The 24,115-nt window shown below is 51.5% G+C and overlaps 1 protein-coding gene across 3 annotated transcripts; it reads right to left on the minus strand.

The window, feature by feature from the left end:
- Nucleotides 1–3,317: 3,317 nt before the first annotated feature.
- Nucleotides 3,318–21,800, minus strand: clip2 (CAP-GLY domain containing linker protein 2). 3 transcript variants are annotated; one of them, XM_042338813.1, is made up of 20 exons: nt 21,639–21,800; nt 21,189–21,430; nt 14,099–14,652; nt 13,885–14,009; nt 13,316–13,529; nt 12,616–12,813; nt 12,077–12,180; nt 11,676–11,736; nt 10,800–10,904; nt 9,858–10,082; nt 8,882–9,583; nt 8,060–8,117; nt 7,892–7,975; nt 6,877–7,033; nt 6,491–6,650; nt 6,118–6,288; nt 5,571–5,657; nt 4,981–5,084; nt 4,171–4,270; nt 3,318–3,384 (listed from the first exon to the last, which is right to left on the minus strand). In XM_042338813.1, exons 2-20 carry the CDS (start codon nt 21,292–21,294, stop codon nt 3,373–3,375), a joined length of 3,327 nt encoding a protein of 1,108 aa, XP_042194747.1. In that variant the 5' UTR covers nt 21,295–21,430; nt 21,639–21,800; the 3' UTR covers nt 3,318–3,372. The 3 variants fall into 3 exon arrangements, with proteins under 3 accessions (XP_042194747.1, XP_007894634.1, XP_007894635.1); XM_007896443.2 differs by having other exon boundaries at nt 4,981–5,087; XM_007896444.2 differs by lacking the exon at nt 10,800–10,904 and having other exon boundaries at nt 4,981–5,087.
- Between the last annotated feature and the right edge of the window lie 2,315 nt (nt 21,801–24,115).

Genomic DNA, 24,115 nt, shown 5'->3' on the forward strand with positions numbered 1-24,115 from the left:
ACAGCCGTGGATCGAGTGACCAAATCTTTATTCTGTGTTTCGGGCCCATTTCTGAAATAAGACCTTGTGGGTCAGTCAGTTTGCGAATGTTAAACATACCTTTTTGCTCTAACCCTTTGGCCTGGTGGGTGGGTGGGCGGGCGGCAATGTGGAAACCCGGCACGGTGCTTAAAGATTCTCCAAACCGAGCGGAGATTTCAATAATAATAATAATAATAATAATCCTTGCATTTGATATAGCGCTTTTCACGTCGGGAGGACGTCCCAAAGCGCTTCACAGAACACACTGTAAAGTGAATTGACTGTATATTTGTGGGCGAACGCGGCAGCCAATTGCGCACAGCAATGTCCCACAAACAGTCGTGGATTGAAAATGACCAATTTTTTTTATTATTGTTTTTTGGTTTTTTTGGATCCGACCCACACGCGGAAATCCCAGAGAGATTGTTGGAATGGAATGGAATGCGCACTCTCTCTCTCTCTCTCTCCCTGGAGGGATGCTTCCTGCTTACCTAATTCCAGGAAGTATTAGGCGCGGGTTGGCAAGAGCCAAGACTTGGGGGTCCCCAGAATGCGCGGTAACTGCTGGAGTCTCATCAGCTAAATCCGCGCAGTTTGCCATTGCCATCGCTGTCTGGCGAGCTTTCCCACTGCTGGTCCACCGGGACCGCCCTACCTACCCGTTAGTTCTTTGGCTTGCTGGGTTAACAGCTTCAGATGTGTTCTTATGTATATCTACTGCGTAAAGTCTCACAGAGACGAGAAGATAACTAAAGAAGTCAAAGAAAAAACAGGATTCATTTTATTTTGAAAACTAGGTTAACACATGTACATCTCATGCACTCGACTGATACGGGGAGAGTATTAGCTATTTGCTAGGGACCGGGTGTTAAAGATTAAATATTCACAACCAGCTTGACACATAAAAAGACAATAGTGATTCTGTTCGGATCGATCTGGTAATCCACATCATAAGGGCTTGCAGTACAATGGGGCTGTTTCACATTCCCCGGGCCCCCCCCCCCCCCCCACCCCCACCCCGCTCGAGGCAATGCAGCATCTCGTCGCATTAACAGCTGCACGGGAGCCTTTCAGCAATGCATCGCTCCGTCAATCTCGCTCATACATTCACAGAAAACAGTGCATTTCCCCCCACCCACCCACCCACTTTAACCTGGTCCAAATCACACTGAGAGCTGCATTCAGCTCAGTGTCTCCCCCCACCCCACAGTCACAGATGACATTGCTCTGCTCCTCAAAACACAAACACTATCTCACTGCAAACCCCAGACCTTTCTCAGGAAGTCAAGTAACACTGGAAATAGTCAAAGAATGTACCTATCAAGACCTACATATTGCAGTATGTTATATATATTATATATTGTGTGTATATGGCAGCTCCCTGTATGCACTCCTCGTCCTCTCCTGTGGAAACTGATAATTTATCGTCCAGTTAAAGTTAATAATAATAATCCTGGCATTTGATACACCTTATCATGTCTTCGAGACGCCTCAAAGCGCTTCACAGAATAAACTGTAAAATGAATTGACTGTATATTTGTGGGTGAAATGCGGCGGCCAATTGTGCACAGCAGTGTCCCACAAACAGTCGTGGATTGAGTGACCAATTTATTATTTTTTAAAAAATTGTGGAAGGATTACCCCAGGGAAAATGATCTGACAATCGACTGACAACCGGGTTCCTATGTATTGCGAGGTAAACAGAGGTGTGTGGAGTAAGGAAACTTGCTTTAGGTTTTGTCCGGCCCGGGAATCGAGCCCAGGTCCTCTCGCTTGCTAAGCAAGTGCTCGAACCACTGAGCTACAGAACTCCACATAAATAAAAAAAATGGAGGGAGAATTGGAAATTGGAGCCAGTTTGTGCAATGAAGATAATGAATGCACATCAAGACCCCACGATCGGCGCACGACCAACAAAAGCTCTCCTTTTAAGACACTCTGAATTATTTTGGAAAGCAGACGAGCAGCCATCTTGGTTTCACTTGAGTTGACACGACAGTGGTTGGTGGGAGCAGCCGGACACTGTGGGCAAGTCGCAAGCCGAGGTCAGTGCAGGTCAAGAGAATCCGTGAGGCACACCTCGCCCTTTAATGTTTGACCCTTGGAGACCTTTTCATCTTCCTGTTTAGACGTCAGGAAGAGAGCAAACATGCCTGTTCCGCCAGATTCTGGGCACAGAACCAACCTGCACCAGCCCCAGTTCATCAGATAACCTTTCTCTTGTTTACTTCCATCTGCTACACAGGAAGTACATGTTGTGTTAGTGGCATCGCAGACTCTTTACAGCATTATGTACAGGAAGAGAGCGAGAGAGAAATAAAATGAAGGTTAACCATAGAGATAGAGTGCAAACCCCTCACTACAATTTAGGAACCAGTTTGTAAAGGCTACAAAAGAAATTACAGTGATTCCCCCACAGTTAATTACCTGTCGGATGGACACAGCTTCACAGGGTCTATAGATTAACAGACTTTATTTACACTAAGTTCAACTACTTCTCATTTTGACTCGAAAGGGCAAACCAGAAAATCTGCACCACAAGTTATTGGAAACCAAAAATCGGCAAAGGGACTTCTGGAGGTTTCTAGACTCTCAGGCAAATAATGTGGACACCTGTTGGCGTAGCGAGGCTCCCCCACCCCCCCACCCCCCCCCCCCCCCCCACACACACACACAGACACAAGTCCCAAAAGATTAAAATGGCACCAAGGAATTGGTAGGAGTTGATTTTGGCCAAGAATTCCGTGTGTGTGACGGCACATCTGACAACGTAGAGAAAAAAGATTATGTTTAAGGTGTGAAATTCGTGGGAATTTCGCTTGCAACAAAACAACCATCTGTGTCGGAGCTCAGGGTTAGGCTGAAATCCCTGCACGTGATCGAGTGCCTTAGCTCTGGGAGTGAGGGGAGGGAGAGGGAGCAGTCGTTAGTGGAGGACTCCTGTTTTTGGGGCACGGATGAAGTTGTAGCCATCTCTTCACTAACAGACGCTGCTCACCGATCCGTGCGCCGGGCCCTCACACGGTACTCACATGCTAACCACACGGACAATCCACGCACCATACTTATATACACAGTGTACACAGTGCTTAGATGGGTAGTGCGAGTGCTGAACACGGAGCTCACACGCTACATAAATACAACTAATTGCTGTAAATGGCTGCAGGTGGGGGCAGAGCTGGTGGTGTGATCTCTGGAAGCTGTTGGGGGGGTGGGGTGGGGGGGGGAGAGAGGGGTTGCTTTCGGGGCTAACGTCCCAGGAATGCGACGCGGTAAAATATACAGAGGCTTCAGGGCGGCGAAGTTGTGAGACGGGCAACGGAGATGGAGTCGCTGTGACTTGTCCTTTCATCAGTGCAGGTCCTGGGGGCGGACGAGGAGCAGAGAGAGAGAGAGAGAGAGAGAGATGAAGTTTAAAGATCTTACAATAACAATAATCCCACCATTTGACTCAGCGCCTCATCACGTCATCGAGACGTCTCAAAGCGCTTCACAGGATACACTGTAAAGAGAATTTTGCGACAAACAGTTGTGCACAGCGGTGTCCCACAGTCGGGGATTGAGTCAGCAAATTATTAATATCTTTTTTGCCCTCCACCCCCTCCTGATCCCAACCCCCGCCTCAGGTCCAAATCCCTGACTGTCCAGCGCCCGGGGACGTCCTCCCGACGTGAGAGTCACGGCGTAAATGTCACTTGTTGTCGTTGTCTGCGCTCTCTCTCAGCCACCGGGTCACGTCAGTGTGAGCTCATCGTGTCCTCTGCTGCCGCCTTGTGGTCCTCGAGCGGGTACTGCGGGGAGTTTGCCGATGCGCTGAGGAACTCTCAACACACATGAGCTCCAGTCACTTGAACCTGAGGTTAGTCAACTGTACGATGACGACGCCGACAACAATCTCTACGGGGGTACGAAGGGCAATTTCAGGACAGACACCGGGAAGATTTTGTTTACCCAACGATGGGAACAGATCATCAGGAACGCTGGTCGAGGTCAGGACACTGAACTCATTTACAAAAAACAGACAGCTTGATATTGTGATGGAAGGATGGAAGATTGGAGGGAGGGAGGGGTGAGATCAGTTGGACCGAAAGGTCTTCTTCAGCCAGACTGACCTTGTGTGATGAAGGCTGCCGTCCGCCTGTTACTCACCTTGTCCAGGGTCTCGTCGTGGTCGTTCGAGGATTGTCTGGTGGGCAGATCGGCCGCTGCCTTCAGTGACTCGGGCGACGCGCAAACACTCATCTCTTCTCTACAGAGACAGGAGAGAGGATTAACTGGGCTCAGTCACTCAGTAGGAATTCTTCCCCCCATGTTGGATGCCAGCCTGGACCATGAGCTCCAAGTTCCTGATCGGGGGGTTGAACCCACAGCTGAGCCAGGCTGACACCTGTTATTATGAACATAGGAATTTGCTAGATGAAAAAAAGACCACGTCCATCCAGTTTGCCTTCCACCATCCTGGCAGTCGCACGCACACACGATGTCCTGAACTACACATATACTGAGGTATTTATTTGCTTCAGTGCTCACTCCTAAGAGATATGGAGTCCTGTAGCTCAGTGTTTAGAGCCCTCGCCTTGCAAGCGAGAGGACCTGGGCTCGATTCCTGGGCGGGGCGAAACTTTGGGCAAGTTTCCTCACTCCACACGTCTCTGTGCACCTAGCAGTAAGTAGGAACCCGGTTGTTAGTCAATTGGTGGATCACTTTTCCGGGGGTAATAAAAAAATGTGGTCACTCAATCAATCCATGACTGTCTGTGGGGACGCTGCTGTGCGTAATTGGCTGCCGCGTTTCGCCCACAAAATATACAGTCAATTCACTTTACAGTGTATCCTGTGAAGCGCTTTGAGATGTCTTGAAGACATTATAAGGGATTGCAACAAATGCAAGGATTATCATTATTATTATTATTGTTTTAGCAAAGGGAGGTGATGAGTAGGACCACAGCTCATACATACATTTCCTTGAAGAGTTTCTCTATTCTCCTGTTCTCCGTCACTAACAGCTGTTTGGTTCTGTTGGGGTCGAGCTGTCGCTGTGGGGATCGCTGTCGGGGGCAGTCCTGCTGGGAGACAGGAAACCCCACGGTCAAATCACAAGGTTCGAGTGTCAGAGATTCCTGATCCCGAGATTGAGAACGTGGGAATCCCACAGGGTGGCCACAGCAACACATCCTCACCGTTGGGAACCATAACATTAAATAGGACTCACACGAAGTCCAAGTTGCAGGCAAACAGCACAAGTGGTATAAAACTTGCTTTAATCAATAATCTGCACATGTGTAATTCAACGCAGCCCGGTAAATGGATCAAGACTACGGTTCACACGATTCGATGGCGCTAAGTGCAGGAGTAGTGGAGGATAGTGGCCATTAATACAACAAGTGCGAAGAAGTCTAGGAGACTGAACGAGACTCGGGTGGATGTATAACTTATGACTTGGGCGATCGTACGATTTACAAAGATAAGACTTAGGCGAGTTTTACCGTATCTAAACAGATACTATTCTTTTTAACGTGTGCGCAATGATGATGTGAATGACCGCTCACCTCTTGTTTGAAGGACCTGGTTTCTCTCACAAGGTCCAGCTGTCCCTGTTGGTGGACCCCGTTAGCAGATCCAGCGCTATCCAGCGTCTGTTACACACAAACACCAACAGACTGTTACCTCGGGACTGTCACAGGGCCGCACAGAACTGCATTGCAGGTTAGCCCAGTAATCCACGTTATGTCCCACCCCCTCTCCCCCACTCCCCATACTGTATCCCACTGTACAGTGTGTGCCATTGCTGTAACCCACAGTCCCTTCACCTCGCCTCCTCCCTCGCCTCCTTCAAGGCACGTCTCAAGATCCTCCTCTTCGGTCACCCTCCCTACCCTCCACCGTCCCTGCCCCCCCCCCCCAATCCCAAACCCCAGCTCGGGTCCAAATCCCTGACTGTCCAGTGCCTGGGGACGTCCTCCCGATGTGAGCGGCTCTTTGTAAATATCAGTTGCTGTTGTTGAAACTCAGAGGCCAGTGTATGCCAAGTGCTCTGGGATGTTACTCTGCGTGAGGGTCGCTGTGTAAATGCTTGTGGTTGTATCTGTCACGTACCTGCATGGCCTCCATGAGCTTCTCCAGCTGCTGGTTCTGCTCCAGGGCACTGCGCAGGGTCTCCTCGGTGTTCAGTAGCCGCTGCTGCAGTTTGGAAATTTCTGAGTCAGGCTCCGGACCCTGCAGAGAGGCCGGGCGGCGCTTCTGATCTGGTTTAAACTTCTCTGTTCCCTGTGAGAGAGAGTGAGTGCGAGAGTGAGTGTGAGAGAGTGTCTGTATGACAGTGAGCGAGTAAGAGTGAGTGAGAGAGAGAGAGAGTGAGTGTATGTGTGAGAGAGAGTGTGAAGCGCTTTGAGACGTTTGAACGACATGATAAGGTGCTGCTATGACAAATGTGAGGATTATTATCAGTGATAATCTTGCTGTTACTCACGAGAACCTGCAGTTTCTCCCTCAGGACCTTGATGTCCTCCTGAAGTTTCTGCTCCTTCAGCCTCCACTCGGCTTTGTGCACCTCACGGCTCAGCTCCCTCTCCCCGGCTCCCGGCTGCCGGCTGGTCTCCAGGAGCAGAGAACGCAGCTCATTCAGGTTGCTGCCACCGGGTCCCAGGGTCCCACATCCCAGAGCAGGGGCCCCGCAGAGGCCAGGATATTGAGGGGGAGGGGGGGCGGGAAAGGGGGGAGAAGAGAAACCAAAGCATTTGATGGTTGATTCACTTTCTTCTGCTCCCGAATCACGTTGGCTCCAGTCCCTCCGCCTCGTCCTGCCCCTTCCCCCACATCCTGCCCCCCCCCCTCACACCTACACCGCCCCCTCACCTCTCCTTTTTGAGCAGCTCTTGGCTGATGATGACCAGCTGCCCTGAAGCATCGTGTGACTTGCGGGCCAGACTCTCCAGCTCTCCCTCCAGTCGTCCCTTCTCTCTGCCCAGCATCTCCGCCCGCTTTTCCGCCCCGCGGCTCCTCCCTTCCAGAGCTGCCAACGACAAACACCAGCTCACACATCCCCGTGATACACCAGGAATATTCCCAATTACCCCTCCAACCCCCCACCACCCACCCACCGATAGGAACAGGAGTAGGCCATTCAGCCCCTCGAGCCTGTCCCGCCATTCTATTAGATCATAATAAATAATAATAATCCTTGCATTTGATACAGCGCCTTATCACATCGTTAAGACGTCTTACAGCGCTTCACAGGATATATGATAAAGTGAATTCACTGTATATTTTGTGGGTGACAATACGGCTGATCTGTACCTCGACTCTAATTACCCGCCCTTGCCCCTTATGCCTTGATACCCTGACCCGACAGATAGTTTAATCCACATAATCCACAGCCTTTTTTTGGTAGGGGGAGGGGGAAAGTTCCACATTTCCACTAGCATTTGGGTGAAAAAGTTTTCCCATTAAAAAACAAATCAGATAGAGGTGAGAGCCACTTCCTGGCATCGCACCCGGCCACCAACCAACCAACCAGCACCTGGTGTTGCCGCTAACGGCTTTCTCTCCCCATCTTAAATCCGTGGATTAGCGATGAATGGGCTCAGCTGGGAGAGCGCGAGAGACACATGGGGCTCGATGGGAGAGCGCACAGGCATTTGGTTACATGTGCAGATCCTGCAATCTGAGGAGAAAGCACTGCGTCTCCTCCCCACTGTGACCTCTTCAAGTCAAAGCGAGCGAGTCGCCCAACTCAGGCTAAGAATCTTTCTCCTCCTCACAACGAGTGCGTGGCCTAAAACAACGTTGTATTATTTATTGTGTAGCTCAGTGGTTAGAGCAGTCACCTCTGTTTACTAGCAGTAAGTAGGAACCCAGTTCACTTACTTACCAATCACCTGGGATTTCAATAACTCGTTCTGCGAAGTCACCGAGGAAACTTCCTTTTCCCTTCTGTTGAGCTTTTCGAACAGGTCTGAACACAGAGAGACAATGTTAGAAGCAGGAGAGGAAGGTGGTCACAGGTATAACAGTTAGTAATGACCTCAGAGATCATTACCTTCCATGGCCTGTTTCATGTGCTGTTTCTCTTTCGGCCAGTCGTTGCACTCCACAGGCTGCGGACACATGAACGACAGTTACTGTACAGTAAGGGGAAGACAGAACTCTCTACATATATAATACACTAAGGTTTGCCTGAAAAACAACATTCCAAATCATATACAAGTTTCTCATTGATCTCCTGGGTTTTTATATGTAAGTAAACTACATTTTCTCCACTGTATAAAGTAACATAATTCGACTAAAAAACTGTGCTTAAGATTCGGATTAACCTTAATTTGGGCTCAATTAATAGTTCAAGCATCACCTTGAGCTCAAGGTCTAGGCAGACATGATAGTGCAGTGTTGGGGGGGTTGAAGGGGGGGAGAGAAGGGTGGTGGAAGGAGGTAGATGACTAAAGGTGCTATCAAAGAGCTGAGTTTCAGGTGGGTTTTGAAAACGGAGAGGGAGGGAGGGATATAGTAGGTGAATGATCATCTGAAGATATTGATAATAATCCTTGCATTTTATATTGCGTCTCATCATGTCTTCGAGACGTCTCATGAAGCACTTCATAGAATATACTGTAGTGTGAATTGACTGTATATATTGTGGGCAAAATGAAGATGGCGGAGTAGAGGGAGCGGGCAACGTGACAGAGGCCTGAGATTGCGGAGAGGATGGAGTGGGTGGGGGGTGGTGGGAAGGGGTTTCCTCAAGCCCATAGACGTCGGACAGGGTATTGAGCGAAGATGGCTCAATTCGCTTCTCCTATCACAATCAGGCCAGAGAGAGAGAGAGAGAAAGAGGGAGATGCTCAATTTGGGGTCTGACGGGTACCTGAGGTGGGGGATGAGCTTCGAGGGCTTTGATCTTACTCTCGGAGGCTCTCAGCGTCTCCTGCAAACTCCAGACCTGCTGCTTGGCCAGAGCCTCCGACTGCTGCAGGACCTCATAGTCTAGAATCTTCCTCTCGGCCAGACAGATCTGCTCCTTCAGGAAGCTGATGGCCTGGGCTTGGGTCTTGTAGCCGTCTCGCAGCTCCTCCTGCTCGTTCAGTCTCAGTTGGGTCTTGCGCAGCTGATCGGTGACCATCAGGAGGTCCTGGTTCTGTTGACTGGTGGCGGCCTCCAGTTGGGCTCTCCAGACATCGTTATGTTCCGCCAGCTCGCTCTTGGCTTCCTGTAACTTGTCTCTGGCATCCTCTCTCTCCTTGATGTACACGGCCGTCTCGATCTCATGCTTGGCTTTGAGGTTCTCCAGCTCCAGCTGCTGCTCCATCTTCAAGCTCTCCAGTGTAGCTCTGAGCTCCACCAGCTCACTGTTCTGCCCGTCCGAGCCCGAGATCAACGAGAGCTTCAGCTCCTCCAGCGACCTCTGGTGGTCAGACACCAAGTTGTCCAACTTGTCCTTCCAGCCGTCCATCATCTCCATGTTCTCCTTGGTGGCTTGGTCCAGTCGCTGCCTTAACTCTGTGATATCCTGGCTGTACTTGGTGTTGGCAGCCTTCAGCCTCTCCGTCTCTTGCTGGTGCTCCTTCACCTTAATAATAATAATAATAATAAACCTAGTAATCGATATAGCGCCTCATCACGTCCTCGAGACGTCTCAAAGCGCTTCACAGAATCTACTGTAAAGTGAATTGACTGTATGTTTTATGACAAAAGGCGGCAGCCAATTGTGCACAGCAGTGTCCTGCAAACAGTCGTGGATTGAGTGACCCCATTGTTATCATTTTTTATTTATTTATTTTTGAAGGGATTATTACCCCCGGAAAGCGATCGGCCAATCGACTAACAAGTGGGTTCCTACTCACCTTGCTCTCAAGCTGCTCCCTCAGGGTGTTGCTCTCCACTTGATGCTCCCTGTTGGCACACAGGAGTTGCTCCCGTAGTTTGAAGGTCTCGGACTGGAGACTGAGGCTGTGCTCGGGATTGTCACTGTCTCTCAGCCCCAACTGCAGCTCCTCCATCTCCTTCCTCCTCAACTCCAGCTCCTCCTCGAGTTGGGCAATCCTGGACTTCTCAGCTTCGGTCGTGAGCTGAAAGTGAGGAAAAAGTAGTGAGCGCACGACACACTCCCACTCGAACTCTCCCTCTGGGTTCACCATCTAGGGCCCGGTCACAATGTGACATTATAATAATAATAATAATCCATGCATTTGATATAGCAACTTATCACGTCTCAAAGCACTTCACAGAATATACTGTCAAATGACTGGACTGTATTGAGACAGCTCAACGATGTGATAAGGCACTATGTCAAATGCAAGGATTATATCGATTATTATATACATTCCAAACAGCTAACTCTCACCGGCAGCTCTCTCCCAGGGAAGCTTGGCTTGTAACCCTTCACCAGCACTGCAGGGAGATTGGCTTTGAACAGACCATAACCCCACATGCAGCCAATGGGCTGGACAGCAGGGAAGCTGGGCTTTACTGAGAGGTTTAGTCAGTTGGGAGGACCTCTCTACTCTCACTCACACCCACCAGCGACCTTGCATTGCCTAGTCGCCCCGATACAGACCATCATCAGTTACGAAAAGCGTGCCAAGCAGCTAAGCAGAGCGAAATAGCAGCTCGCAAATAAAAAGCCTCTCCAACGCAGATGTGAAAGAAACCCAAGCCCATTTGTTCCAAGCAGGGAGTGAGTGAGACACCAAGTGGGGTGAGAGCAAAATGAAGCATTGTGAAGCCACATCGCCCACAGGCAATCTACAAGCTGACAGCAAGCCCCGTCCCACAACCACCTTTACCCTCGTGTCTTCAAACTCCTTTTGGAGTCGCTCAGCTTTGGCCTTTTCATACACGAGCCTCTGCTCGAGCTCCCGAATACGGGCATGCTCCAACTTTGTCTGTGTCTGTCCCCGAGAAAGAGGGTAGAGAGAGATGGTGGGGGGGGGGGGAGAGACAGCCGGTGGGGGGGGAGAGAGAGAGAAAGGGGGAGAGTGGGGGAGAGAGAGGGTGTGGGGTAAGAGAGAGGGGGGGAAAGAGAGCGAAATGGAGGGGGGAGAGGGAAGAAAGAGAGGGAGGGTGGGGAAGAGAGAGAGAGAGGGGGGCAGGAAAGAGAGAGAGTAACTCTCAGTAGGACAATCAGTAGGAAACAAAGGCTAAAGATTACAAAGTGAAGTTACACAGTCGGACAGAAAGGGGAGAATCCAATACCATTCGGTTATTGCTCCAACATTCCCACTCCCAAAGGATTCATTCCTTCTCCCTCGAAGCAGTGATACCCCCCTTCTCACCCTCCCCACCTCACCCCCCCGAGGATCAGACAGGTAAATTACCTGCAGATTTCTAATCTGATGAATAATCTTCACTGGGGCTATAGTGTGTAAAAAAGAAGTTTCACTTTGTTTTTGTACAGCATTGTTTTGAAAAGAAACGGCTTCTAAATCAAGAACAGATTGAAGAATTTACGACAATTCAGTGCATTTTTTAAAAAAAATTTCAAGACAAAATGATCACAGGTATCACAGGCTGAGACTAAGTGGAATTTCAGGCCTGGAATCTCCGCATCTTCACACTAAACCCAAGGCTTCTGAGTTAAGGTCCAGCACCTCTTGGTTGCCAAATCATTGAGCGCTATGTGTTTCATTGTAGGAGAGGATAATTTGCATTGAAGCCTTTACCTCCAGATCCCCTTTAGTGATCGACTCTTCCTCCACTCGGAATTGCAGATCTTCAATCTTCCTGTCGAACCATAAAAAGAAAAAGGTTTAGTTATGAAGCAAAATAACAACAATAATCCTGGCATTTGATACGGCGCCTTATTACGTCTTCGAGACGTCTCATGGCGCTTCACAGGATACACTGTAAAGTGAATTGACTGGGTATTTTGTGGGCGGGATACACGGTGATACGGGGGCTACACTGTTTGTCCAGCATCTGAGAGCATGAACGTTTAAGTCCAGAGTCGGGGAAAGTGTTTGAAGTGCGAGGAGGTAAAACCAAATGAGTGATAGAGCAATGAGCTACAAGGAACGATTAGATAGTCTAGAACTCTTTATCTTAGACAAAGCACTGCCTTTACCTCTTCTCCTCCTCCAGTGTGTTAAGTAGTTCCACCTTTTGTCTCTCCGCATTGTTTAGCAGGGTTCCCACACGCTGGAGATTAGCCTCAGCCTCGGCCACGAACTGCAACAAAGAACATCAGTCACTCCGCAAGGCAGAGGGCACTCACAAGCGACTGTCCATTTACTGGAGGATTTTATCAATGCCAAATTTTCAGGGTTGGGATCAGGAGGAGTGGAGGGCAGGGAGGGTGGGGTAGGAGGTACCCAAAGGCGCAGTCGAAGAGGAAAGTCTTGAGACGTGCCTTGAAGGAAGCGAGGGAGGGAATGAGGCGAAGGGACTACGGGATTGAGAGACTGAAGGCCCGACCGGCCATGGTGGGGTGGGCCAGGCAGGGGAATGTGGAGCAGGCTGGAACCCCCGCTGAGCGGAGGAAACGGACAGGTCTATATGGCAGGCCAAATGGTGTGGTGAATAAACTCCAGTTTACAGACCAGGATCGGATGGTTTGATCCTGGTCCAACCAGAGCCTCTCTCTATGCCAGAATGTCACCTCACCTGCTCGTGTGTAGCCTTCAACACTGTCAGCTCCTTCTCCACCTCACAGATGTGGCTGGTGGCCTTGGCTACCTCGGCTCGCTCCAGGTCTCGCTCAGCAAGCAGCTGCTCGATGTGCTGCTGTTTTTCCTTCAGAGCCTCCTGCAGGGCTGTGGTGCCCGAGATCTTCCTGGCGTAGCGGGAGGACGTCTCCGTCAGCTGGAGAGAGGCCACACACATCAACATCAACAACTCGTGCTTAACACACAGCCTTTTGTGTCGGAAAAGATCCCAAAGTGGAGTCCTGTAGCTCAGTGGTTAGCGCACTCACCTCGCAAGCAAGAGGACTTGGGTTCTATTCCTGGGCAGAGCGAAATGTTAGGGCAAGTTGCCTTACTCCACACGCCTCTGTTTACCAGCAGTAAGTAGGAACCCGGTTGTTAGTCGATTGGCAAATCGCTTTTCCGGTAATAATCCCTCAAAAAAAATTGGTCTCTTAATCCACGACTGTCTGTGGGACACTCACTGCTGTACGCAATTGGCTGCCGTGTTTCACCCACAAAATATACAGTCAATTCACTTTAATATATATAACAGTATATCCAGTGAAGTGCTTTGAGACATTGTGAAGACGCGATAAGGCGCTACATCAAATGCAACGATTATTATTATTATTATTAATAACAAGTACGTTCTAGGAATATGGTCAGTAGGTTCTTACCAGTCCTGTGCGGCTTGGCCTGCCGCCCACAGACGAGGCCACCGAGCTGACGGAGCTGATGGAGGAGCTGCTGGGGCTCTGGGTGAGGGACGAAACGCCCATGGCCATCCTCTTGCTCTTCTTGGCTTTGGCCGGGGTGGTGGAGGGGAAGCCGATCCGCATGACCTTGTGAATTGGAGCAAAAAGGCCAAACTTGGGTGGGCATTGGAAGTATCTGTAAAGACGCACAAAAATCAGGAGAAAACATCTGAGCTGCAATGAACCGAGTGTGAGAAGCGCGAGTGTCAGTCAGGTATGCACTGCACAACCTCAACCAGAGGAACATGGAATCACCAGTGGTTGTGAGATTCAGTGAGGTCCAGCAGGTCAGTGGTTAACGCACACGCCTTGCAAGCGAGAAGGACTGGGGTTCGATCCCCAGGCAGAGAGGCTGAAGGTCTCACTGCAGATGATGGGGCGGGGCAGGTGGGGACTTGGAGCAGACCGGAGCCCGCTGAGCCGAGGGAACGGACAGGTTCATATACGTTGTTGTCTGTTGTCGAGAGTGGAGTCGGTGAGGGATACATTACCTGGTACCGGCTACAGCTCCGTCATTTTTCCCGAGTGGCTCATCCAGCTCGACACCACACCACTCCCCCTTCGCAAAGTCCGTCTCCCCCACGTACTTCACCACTCCTGTCTTGGTGCCGCCCACCTATGAAGAGGGAGGGAGAGGATGTCTGAACAACTGCGCCAAACCCCCACCCAGTCCCTCCCCAACCACTCCTTACCGGGAGGACTTACCAGAACCCGATCTCCCAGCCTGAGGTCCTTGTCCCCCTTCTTCACAGAGCCGCTGTCGGAGAGGTTGGATCCCGACTCGTTGCCGGTCTTCATGGAGTTGTTGAGGATGCTCTCCCTCAGCGGGAGAGTACAGTTGACCCTCTGGGCTGAGAGGGTGGGGTTGGCCGCGCCGTGATGGGGGGACGGGTGGGTGATGGTCACGGACTCGGCCGAGTGGGTGTCACTGCCCCCGCCGTCGGTGGACAGGTATCGGGAGAGCTTCGAGGGTCTGGTGAAGATGCCCTGCAGAGCCTCACACTGGAAGTACCGGACGCCTCCCACCGACCCGTCGTTCTTGCCCACCAGCTCATCCAGAACCACCCCGGCCCACTTGCCCGGAGCGAACTGGGTTTCTCCCAGGAACTGGATGGCGCCGGGCTTCACGCCGTTCACCCAGATCCGCTCGCCGACCGTAAAGTCCCCAATAAAGTCGTCTCCCACCTCCGTGGTCTTGGAGCCCAACCGGTCAGCCACAGAGGCCGGGGCGGCAGCATTCTGCTTGTGCAATGGGGAACCTTCGCAAGCCAAGCACAGGGAGAGGAGGCCATGTTAAGGAGGCCAAACAGCGATATCAATGGCCACCTCAAAACACTTCACAGGACTCACCATGTACTGCACCCGAGCTGTGGGTTGGGATCAGGGAGGGGCGGAGGGTGGGGGGCAGAGGAGGGAAGATATCGAAGGTGCAGTCGAAAAGGAATGTCTTGAGATGGGCCTTGAAGGAGGCAAAGCGGAGGGGCTCAGGATGGGAGTTAAAAATTAAAACCTCTATGAAGTCTCCTGTACGTACATATTCCCTCGCTCCTCGACTTCCTCTCTCCACCCGCCCCCGCGGCTGTCTTAAGGACTGATGCTTTCTGTTTTTCTGACGGGGCGGAACCCGGGAGCTCTTTATTCCGAGCCACAGTAACTCAGACACCACGACCATGTTTTGCTACAGTCTGTAATTTTATACGGTAACCACCGCCTTAAATGAGAGAGCTTGGAACCCCAGCCACTTCCTGCTACCAGCTAACTCATCTGTGCCAATGGGGAAAGCTCTTTCAATGATGATAATAATAACAATAATCCTTGCATATGATACAGTGTCTTATCACGTCTGGTCAACAGACTAAGGAATGGTCTTTGAGGCTTAAAATTTAGGTCTCAGGAGGTCCCTCTGGAATTGGTTTCAATGCGTTTCTCCAGCAGCTTAAAGCCACCTTAAGGCAGCGAGTCCCAGCTCACGTCCCTTGTAACCGATTCACCGATGGGTGAAAATAACCTCCCGCTGTTCATCAGGATTCATAAACGGGGTTTATTTTTGTTCTCAAAGAAGGTTTCCTGCAGTATTTGTGCTCTCGGCTCTATTTCCTATGTGAGTACCAACTAAATCGTGTCTGGAGGAGATCAAGCAACACTTTAGTCACTCAGGGGAAGGATATAGACTGACACGGTGGCCATCTGTGTCAGTCTGCTGTGTGAGTGTGTATAGGCTGCCCGGTGTGAAGGGCACTGAATAAATGCAAGTTGTTGTTGCTGCTCCGTGCCCAGTGAGCTGGCGGCTGACTGATGTAGGTGTGTTTTTAAGGTCACGGAGCGAGTGCAGACACACTATAGTGAGCCGGGCTCCAGGTCGTTCGTGCTGGATAACGCTTTAAGAGTAAAGACCGACAGGCGCGGTGCCTGTAACTTGGCTTATAACCCCAGACTCCTCCACCTCACTGTAGACAGGGACTGTCGGGACCCTTCACTGTTGCCATAGTGATTGCTCATCTCACTCTGGTCCCTGCTTCCTCGGCTGTTCCATTATTTCAGAGCCGGGGGAGGGGTCCCCGTCGGCCTTTCTGCCCATTGATCGGAAGAGTCGCAGTGGTGTTGGTGCTCAGCGATATAACCGTACAGCTGGGCTTGGCTGCTCCGCGCTCACTCACTCACTCACCTTCACACAAACCCACCACACTCTCGCCCCCCCGCTCCGCCTCCCCCAACCTCCTTCAAACCCACTGTCCCCGTCACCCCCTCGCTCAGGGGTACCAGCCTCATGTCCCCCCTCCCTATCCAACCCACCATCAGCGGGCGAGGGGGCATTCAGCCAATTTGTCCCCGTTCTCTGGAACTCCATCGTGGAGTCCCTCCCTCATTTGTCTCAAGACGCTCCATTTGATAGTAACTGCCTGTGAAGTGCTTTAATATAATAAAATGCTATCGAAAGTCCTTTCTTTCTTAACCTATGATATTAATGGTGGTCGGGAGCTGCTATTTCTAGACTAGATCAGTGGGATTCGCTCTGTATTGTAGTGGTTTGCGCCACTCAATTCACTTTACAGTGTATCCTGTGAAGAGCTTTGAGACATCTCAAAGATGTGATAAGGCGCTATATCAAATGCAAGGATTACTGTTTTATTATTATGTTTATACACTATGTTTAGGAACAGGAGGAGACCATTCAGTCCATCAAGCCTGCTCAGCACAGTCTCTCTCACACACACACGCAGCCCAGCATCAACAATAAGTCATCTGCAAGCTAAAAATATCTTTTTTGTACACAGCCTCTGTTTACAGACAGAGAGACCGAGCTGGGCTGGAGTTCTCCCACAGCACTGGGAGAGATCATTGCACTGAGACAGTGCAGACACGGAGCCTAAGGAGGACGTGACTGAGCCGAGTTGCTTTTTGCTGACGATGTCATGCTTTCTGCAGTCGCCCCGCTCACACTCTCTGGTCGCTGCAGAGGCTGAGAGCAGAATGGAGGGCTGTTCGGCTCACAACAAAACTGCAGCTCAAAGCATTTTGGCTTTCAATGGCCCGGGCACTTCACCATGGTAACGGCGAGAGGAGGTGGTGGGATCCAACACAGTGTCTCCATTCAGTCACAGCGTCAACTGGGACACCATCCACATCCCTGGGCCGGGCCCTGCCCGCCACCGCTCCCCCGGGCCCTGCCCGCCACCGCTCCCCCGGGCCCTGCCCGCCACCGCTCCCCCGGGCCCTGCCCGCCACCGCTCCCCCGGGCCCTGCCCGCCACCGCTCCCCGGGCCCTGCCCGCCACCGCTCCCCCGGGCCCTGCCCGCCACCGCTCCCCCGGGCCCTGCCCGCCACCGCTCCCCCGGGCCCTGCCCGCCACTGCTCCCCCGGGCCCTGCCCGCCACCGCCTCACAAAGTGGCAGGACCTGGTTTCAATTCCCGAGCAGGGCGAAACCTGAGGCAAAGGTTTCCTTACTCCACACTCCTGCGTACCTAGCAGCAGCATTATTGTTATTATTGTTCCGTGTACAGGAGAGAATTACCAGCTGTTATGGAGAAGGTGGCAGAGACTGCCCTATTTATTACAGTGGAGAGATGGTTGTCTGCACGGGTTGGGAAGGGCCCCCTTTACGAATAAGCAAACAGTGCAGATAATTGGATATCACACAAAATAAAACTGTCAGCAATGCTATCACTGTAATACCACACTATGCCAGCTCTCTCTCCCCATTAGTCTCTCTAACCGGGTTCCTATTTACTGTTAGTTAAACCGAAGCATGTAGAGTAAGGAAACTTGCTTAACATTTGGCCCGGCCCAGGAATCGAACCCAGGGCCTCTCGCTTGCGAGGCGAGTGCTCTAACCACTCAGCTGCAGGACTCCACAAATCGCACCAAACACAGTACGTCTGACAGCACAAGACAGGACGGATTGAACCCTGCAGGCATCCATATGGGATCCACACTGGGTAATAGGTTTACTGATTCTCTACCCCAGCGCAGCTCAAAACAGCTGCAAATTCAGGGCTAAAGCTCAAGTAACAGCTGCAATGGAGAAGGTGGGAGAGACTTCGCCGATTGTTAGCAATAGGGAAGGCTGACGTTCTTTGTCTCAGGAGGCCAGAGGCAAACCTGCCAAAGATTTTTAACTGGGCAGCTACAGTATATCCCGTGAATGGTTCAAGGACGAGATACAGTGCTATATCAAATGCAAGGATTATATTATTAATTATTATTATGGGAATCTTGTGTTTTTTAACGTGGCGTCAATATTTGCTGTTAATGTGAATGAGCGGGTAATAATAATAATAATCCTTGCATTTGATATAGCGCCTTATCACATCATTGAGACACAGGATATACTGTAAAGTGTGCGATTTGTGGGTGAAACGTGGCAGCCAATTGCACACAGCAGTGTAGGTTCATAAGAATTTCCTGGCGAAAGAAGACCAAGGTCCATCGAGCTCGCCTTCCACCAACCTGGTAGTCGCTTGACATGTCGTGTCCCAAACTATATATTGTATCTCAAGGTATTAGATTCTAGCAGAAATCTATCTAATTTGTTCTTGAAACAGCAAGGCTGGTCAAACGTTCCTTTGGATGGATGCCAGTGTATTCCTGCAAGCCCACAGCTAATAAAAGGTACCAACACAGCCTGGCATCATCTCGCAATGGGCTTGACTCCAGAATGGCCCAAACAAAAGAGCTGTCCCAAACTCACACAATTAACAAGAGAGCGGAGACTCAGCCCTGAAATTCCTCACGGTCTCAGCCTGAAAACTGCCGTCTTCACGTTTAAGATGGTGACTTTTTTTGTGCAAACAAATTCTTCCCACCCCGTGTCAAGTCTGAATAAAAATACTAACAACTTGGTCACTCAATCCACCCACCACTGCTTGTGGGAGACTGCTGTGCGCAATTGGCTGCCGCAATTTCACTCACAAGATATGCAGTCAATGCACTTTACCGTATATTCTGTGAAACGCTTTGAGACGTCTCAGGGATTTTCTGTCTGTCAGTGATTTTCTTAGGCAATCCTGCATGGGGTGGGGGGGGAAGGGAGGGTGAAGAGAGAGGGTGGGGGGTAGGGAGTGCAGTGTAGAAGAAGGTCACAGGTTTGGCTCTGGTCTGTGCTGCTGACTCTGTTCATCTCCTGGCTGGAGAGCAGGGAACGGCAGAGGGAACAGCACTGAACGTCAACAACATCAACAGCCCACAGCTGAGCTGCTCATGAATGGAGGCTCAGTGGCCGCGGGAGTTCTGGGTTTATTGTGATGAAGGGAAGGTGGGCGGCAAATGGCTCGACTATTTCTCTGCCTTTTTTTTTTGCTGGTCACCGGGTGTCTGACACGCGCGGAAACCCATCACCGCACTTAAGAGTCTCCAACCTACACTGAGTTCTGTACATGCACTGACATTTCCCTTTATCTAATATGCAGCATGTCCTCTCTCTCTCTCCTCAGAGGAACAGACCCTGTTCCCCTTTTCCAGGAATGTATTAGGTACCGAGGTAAAGCTTAAGCGCTCCAGGAACCTATCCCGCGTGAGGGGCGCTAGATAAATGCAAGTTGTTGTTGCGGTGGGGACCGCAGAGGCGTGTGCTGAGGGCTAACTACTAATGTTTTATTTAGCTAAAACTGCACAGCAACTGATGAGCCAGGCTGGTTTGCTATCGATAGTGCTTGTCTGACAAGCTTTACCGCTGCTTGTCCTGGGGCTAATTTCAATTGTAGCCCTTATAGCCAGGGACGGTGCAAACCAGGAACGGAAGCCGAGACTTTCATTTGGTGCCGTCAGTGGCCAACCAGGCAATAGAGGCAACAAGAATTGTGTGTGTGTGTGTGTGTGTGTATATAGCGCCTTTCACGTAGGGAGGACATCCCAAGACGCTGGACAGTCAGGAATCAGAAACTCCTGACAGAACATGCTGCTTGCTGTCAGATGCGAGGCTGTACTAACCACACGTGGGGGAGGCTATGGCGTAAGGTGGGTAAACATGCACCAACGTGAATAGTTTTGCTCAGACGGTGTGGATTATAACACGGCTTTAATCAGTCTCCAAGCACTGTGCCACACCCACTCACTGGTACCACATTTGCCCACAAATACACACACTGCACTCAACGCAATTACTGTGAACCTCTTTGAGACACGGTAGCCCTTGTATTTGATAGAACGCCATACCACACTGGTAAAAACACCTCAATGTTTTACACAATTTACTACAAAGTGTAGTGACTGTGCATTTGTGGGTGAACATGGCAGCCAATTTACTCGCAGCTTGGGACTCTCAGTGAATGATTAGCAGAATGCAGGGTGGGGGAGGGGAAAAGAGGCAAAGATGACTATTTTAGCTGTTATATTCTTTCTTCTCTCAAAAGGCAGGTAAATTGACAAAACAGAATCCCCTATTCCTACAGACTGAGGGAGTAAGGCAATTCCTAAACCAAAAAAAAATAACTTGAGCTGCTTTGAATCAAGCTGCCTGACAACCAGGCTGGTCAAATCAATATTATGGGAGAGGGGGGGGGTAGGGTACCAGATGAAACCACAATCTCCGTGCATGCAGGGAGGGGGTGCAATCTTATCAGGGATTCTAGAGGCTGGAGATAGGTAATGTCAACAACAACAGCTTGGACATCAATCCACGACTGTTTGTGGGACATTGCTGTGCGCAATTCGCTGCCGTGTTTCGCCCACAAATATACGGTCAATTCACTTTACAGTCTATTCTGTGAAGCGCTTTGAGACGTCTCGAAGACGTGAAAAGCGCTATATCAAATGCAAGGATTATTATTATTATATAGCGCTGTAGGGCCCCTCACACAGGGTAGCATCCCAGAGCGCTTAGAGGGAAGGTTATATAGCGCATCTGTGTGTGAGGCGGAGGGCATTAAAATGCCACTCAGTCTCTGGCCTAATGTCTTCAGCCTCTCCCCCTCTCCACATACATACACATAACTGCATGTAGCTCCCCATACATATACACATAGACAAACATGCACACGACATGTATACTCTCCCCCCCCATATGCACGTTGATCTCATCCTCACAAAATGTACAGTGAATTCACTATATCCCGTGAAGCGCTTTGAGACGTCTCGAAGACGTGATAAGGCGTTGCATCAAATGCAAGGATTATTATTACTATTGTTGTTGTCCCTTCACACAGCCGATTGGCAGCAGACAAAAGAATTTCTGTCAAATGATTCCTCAATCCCCTAACCCCCTCCCCTCACACACAGAGGGAACCCCAGCTTTGTGTGGCCTTTCTGGCTACAGACAGGACAATGCTTTCCCAGAGAGCCTCATATACAGCCTCTTACCTTCCTTGGGGGCCGCTGTTGTTGCTGCCGAGCTACGACCCATAGGGCTGGAGTGCTTGTTGACCCTTCCTGGGGCTTTCAGCCCACTGGGCTTTAACAGACTCATCCCTCACTCCCGGGCGGGGCTGGTCCTGGGGCTCTGTACCAGGAGGGATGGGGTGGACTGGGCTGAGGGTCAGTCAGGGCTCACACCTCCCAGAGACCTGCAGCACCTTCCACTGCCATCTTCACACACACACAACCTGTGGGGGGCAGAGGACAAGAGAGGAGTGGGTGGGGGTGAGAGAGAGAGAGAGAGAGAGGGGGAGAGAGAAAGCTGCATCATTGACATTGGAGGAGAAATCCACCCATCCCATCGCCTGTCACATGGCACCACTGTGTTTCAATGCAAAAGCCTCTCTTTCTCTCTCCTATTGTGCTTTCACCATCATCTCTCTGTGTAATACTCACCGTCTGTCCGTCTGTCTGTGTCCTTATGCAGATTTTGTGGCACACACAGCGAAGTCTCTCAACGCTTCTTCTCTCACAGACGATTGATCAGATGATGGTACTTAAAACACTGTCCTTTTCCTCTGTCTGTGCCTCTCCTCTGTCTGTGCCTCTCCTCTGTCTGTGCCTCTCCTCTGTCTGTGTCTCTCCTCTGTCTGTGTGTCCCTCTGTGCGCCTCTCTCTCTCTCTCTCCCACCTCTGCTGTCTGTGTCTCTCCTGTGTCGGATACAGACAGACGGACAGACGGACGGACAGACAGACAGACAGACAGTCCCTGGTTGTGTGCTCCGGGAGGGCAGTGGGGGGGAAGCTGCCCCCACAGGAGCTGTCCAAAGCTATTCAGCTGCAGAGAGAAACGCGATCACACAGTGATGATCACAGAGCATCGCTCGAATAATGACTTGCACTCTCCCCGCAGTGCCCGAGCAGTGAGATCTGACTCGTCACTGAGAGAGGGAGGGAGGGAGGAGGGAGAGGGGGAGGGAGGAGGGAGAGGGGGAGGGAGGGAGTGAATGAGGGAGGGAGGGAGGGAGGAGGGAGAGAGGCTCACACGAGCTCTGCCTCCAGTCCAATGAACAAATGAACAAAAGGGAAAGCAGCGGCAGAGAGGGCGCTGGTCGGGCTGTGGTGTGTGTGTGGGCTGTGGGGGGTGGGGGCTGTGGGGTGTGGTGGTGTGGGGTGGGGGCTGTGGGGGGTGGGGGCTGTGGGTGTGTGAGGGTGTGGGGGTGGGGCTGTGGTGGGTGTGGGGTGGGGGTGTGGGGGTGTGGGGTGGTGGGCTGTGGGGGTGTGGGGTGGGGGCTGTGGGGGGTGTGGGCTGTGGGGTGGGGTGTGGGGTGGGGGCTGTTGGTGGGTGTGGGCTGTGGTGTGTGTGGGGTGGGGGCTGTGGGGTGTGTGAGTGCTGTGGGGGTGTGGGGTGGGGGCTGTGGTGTGTGTGAGGGCTGTGTGGGGTGGGGGCTGTGGTGTGTGAGGGCTGTGGGGGGTGTGGGCTTTGGTGGGTGTGGGGTGGGGGCTGTGGGGTGTGGGCTGTGGTGTGTGTGGGGTGGGGGCTGTGGGGCTGTGGGGGGGGCTCCAGCTGCCTCCTTCATGGGTTATTCATTAGGGAAACAGCTGGGGCCAGGAAGTTGGTGTCAAACAAAGACGGAAGCCGGGAATTTTGTCTTCAATCCCCCCCCTCCCTCCCCCTCCCCCTGAAATATTCCCGCAAATTAACCCTATCCCAAATATTCCCCATTCTCACCCACAAAACATAAAAGTCACGACACTTCACGGTATATCCTGTGAAGCGCTTTGAGACGTCTCGAAGACTGTGATAAGGCGCCGTCTGAAACGCTGGGATCATCATTATTATTATTATTAATTTAACCTTTCCCCAAATATTCCCAGGGACACGGAGTCCGGCTGCATTGCTCCCACTGAGACCTGTGATCGCAGCCCAAGCATCACCACCCCAAGCTTTGCTCTTATGGAACGAGACACCGGGGAAAGCAGATTCCGTAGTTATTCCCTCCTTTATCCGATTCCGTCATTGTTAATAATAATCCTTGTATTTGGTACAGCGCCTTTATCACATCTTCGAGACGGATCAAAGAGCTTCGCGGTCTGTCCTGCGAAGTAAATTTGACTATTTTTCACGGGTGAAACGCAGCAGCCAATTGCTCACGGCTGTGCCCCACGAACGGTCGTGGATTGAGTGACCACTTTTTTGTTTGTGGTTCTGGTTGAAGGGATTATTACCCCCAGAAACGCGATCCGCCAATCAAATAACAACCGGGTTCCAACCCGCCGCCAGGTTAGGTCCACAGAGCTCGGCGGAGTAAGGAAAGTTGCCCAACATTTCGCCCGGCCCGGGATCGGACCCACGCTCTCTCGCTTGCGAGGCGAGTGCGCTGACCCCCCTACGCCACAGAAGGCCTCACACAGGACCCCGCCCAAAGCCACGAGGGGAAACAGCTGGAGAACGAAGGGAGGGCGCTGCTCCATCCAGCTGTTTGGCTCGGGGACTATCCGTCAGGGAGGTGAAAGCGTTAGGAGAGTTACATGGCACACGGCGACGGGCCGCTCGCTGGACTCTGCGCGCGGTTTCTCGGTGTGTGGGGGGGGGGGGGGGGGGTGCGGGGAGGGGGAGGTGGGCAGTGCCAACCAACAGCCGAACGTGCAAAGGCCCCGCATCGAACGCGAGGATCATTATTACTGCAATTATTATTACTAATTATTAATTATGACCGGGAGAGGAGGTCCAGCTTTAAGAGGCGGGGTTTCTGGGGGAGGAGGAGGCGGGGTTTCGGGGGGAGGGGGCGGGGTTTCGGGGGCAGGGGGCGGGGTTTCGGGGGGGCGGGGCCACGGGTGTCAATTTCTCGCGGGAAACTGTAAGCAGCTGATCACCGGGTCTGGGGGGAGGGGGTCCCCGAGAGGGAACCACTGGAGGCGCCGCCACCGAC

The sequence above is a fragment of the Callorhinchus milii genome, unplaced genomic scaffold (assembly GCF_018977255.1).
Source record: "Callorhinchus milii isolate IMCB2004 unplaced genomic scaffold, IMCB_Cmil_1.0 Scaffold10, whole genome shotgun sequence".
In the NCBI taxonomy this organism is placed as follows: Eukaryota; Metazoa; Chordata; class Chondrichthyes; order Chimaeriformes; family Callorhinchidae; genus Callorhinchus; species Callorhinchus milii.

Coding starts and splice junctions, on each gene's coding strand:
- clip2 (XM_007896443.2), bottom strand. CDS start 21,294: ATGAGTCTGTTAAAGCCCAGTGGGCTGAAAGCCCCAGGAAGGGTCAAC. Junction 12,814..13,315: donor GGCCAAGCCGCACAGGACTG/GTAAGAACCTAC, acceptor GCCTCTCTCCAG/CTGACGGAGACGTCCTCCCG. Junction 8,118..8,881: donor AAGCTCATCCCCCACCTCAG/GTACCCGTCAGA, acceptor ATGTGTCCGCAG/CCTGTGGAGTGCAACGACTG.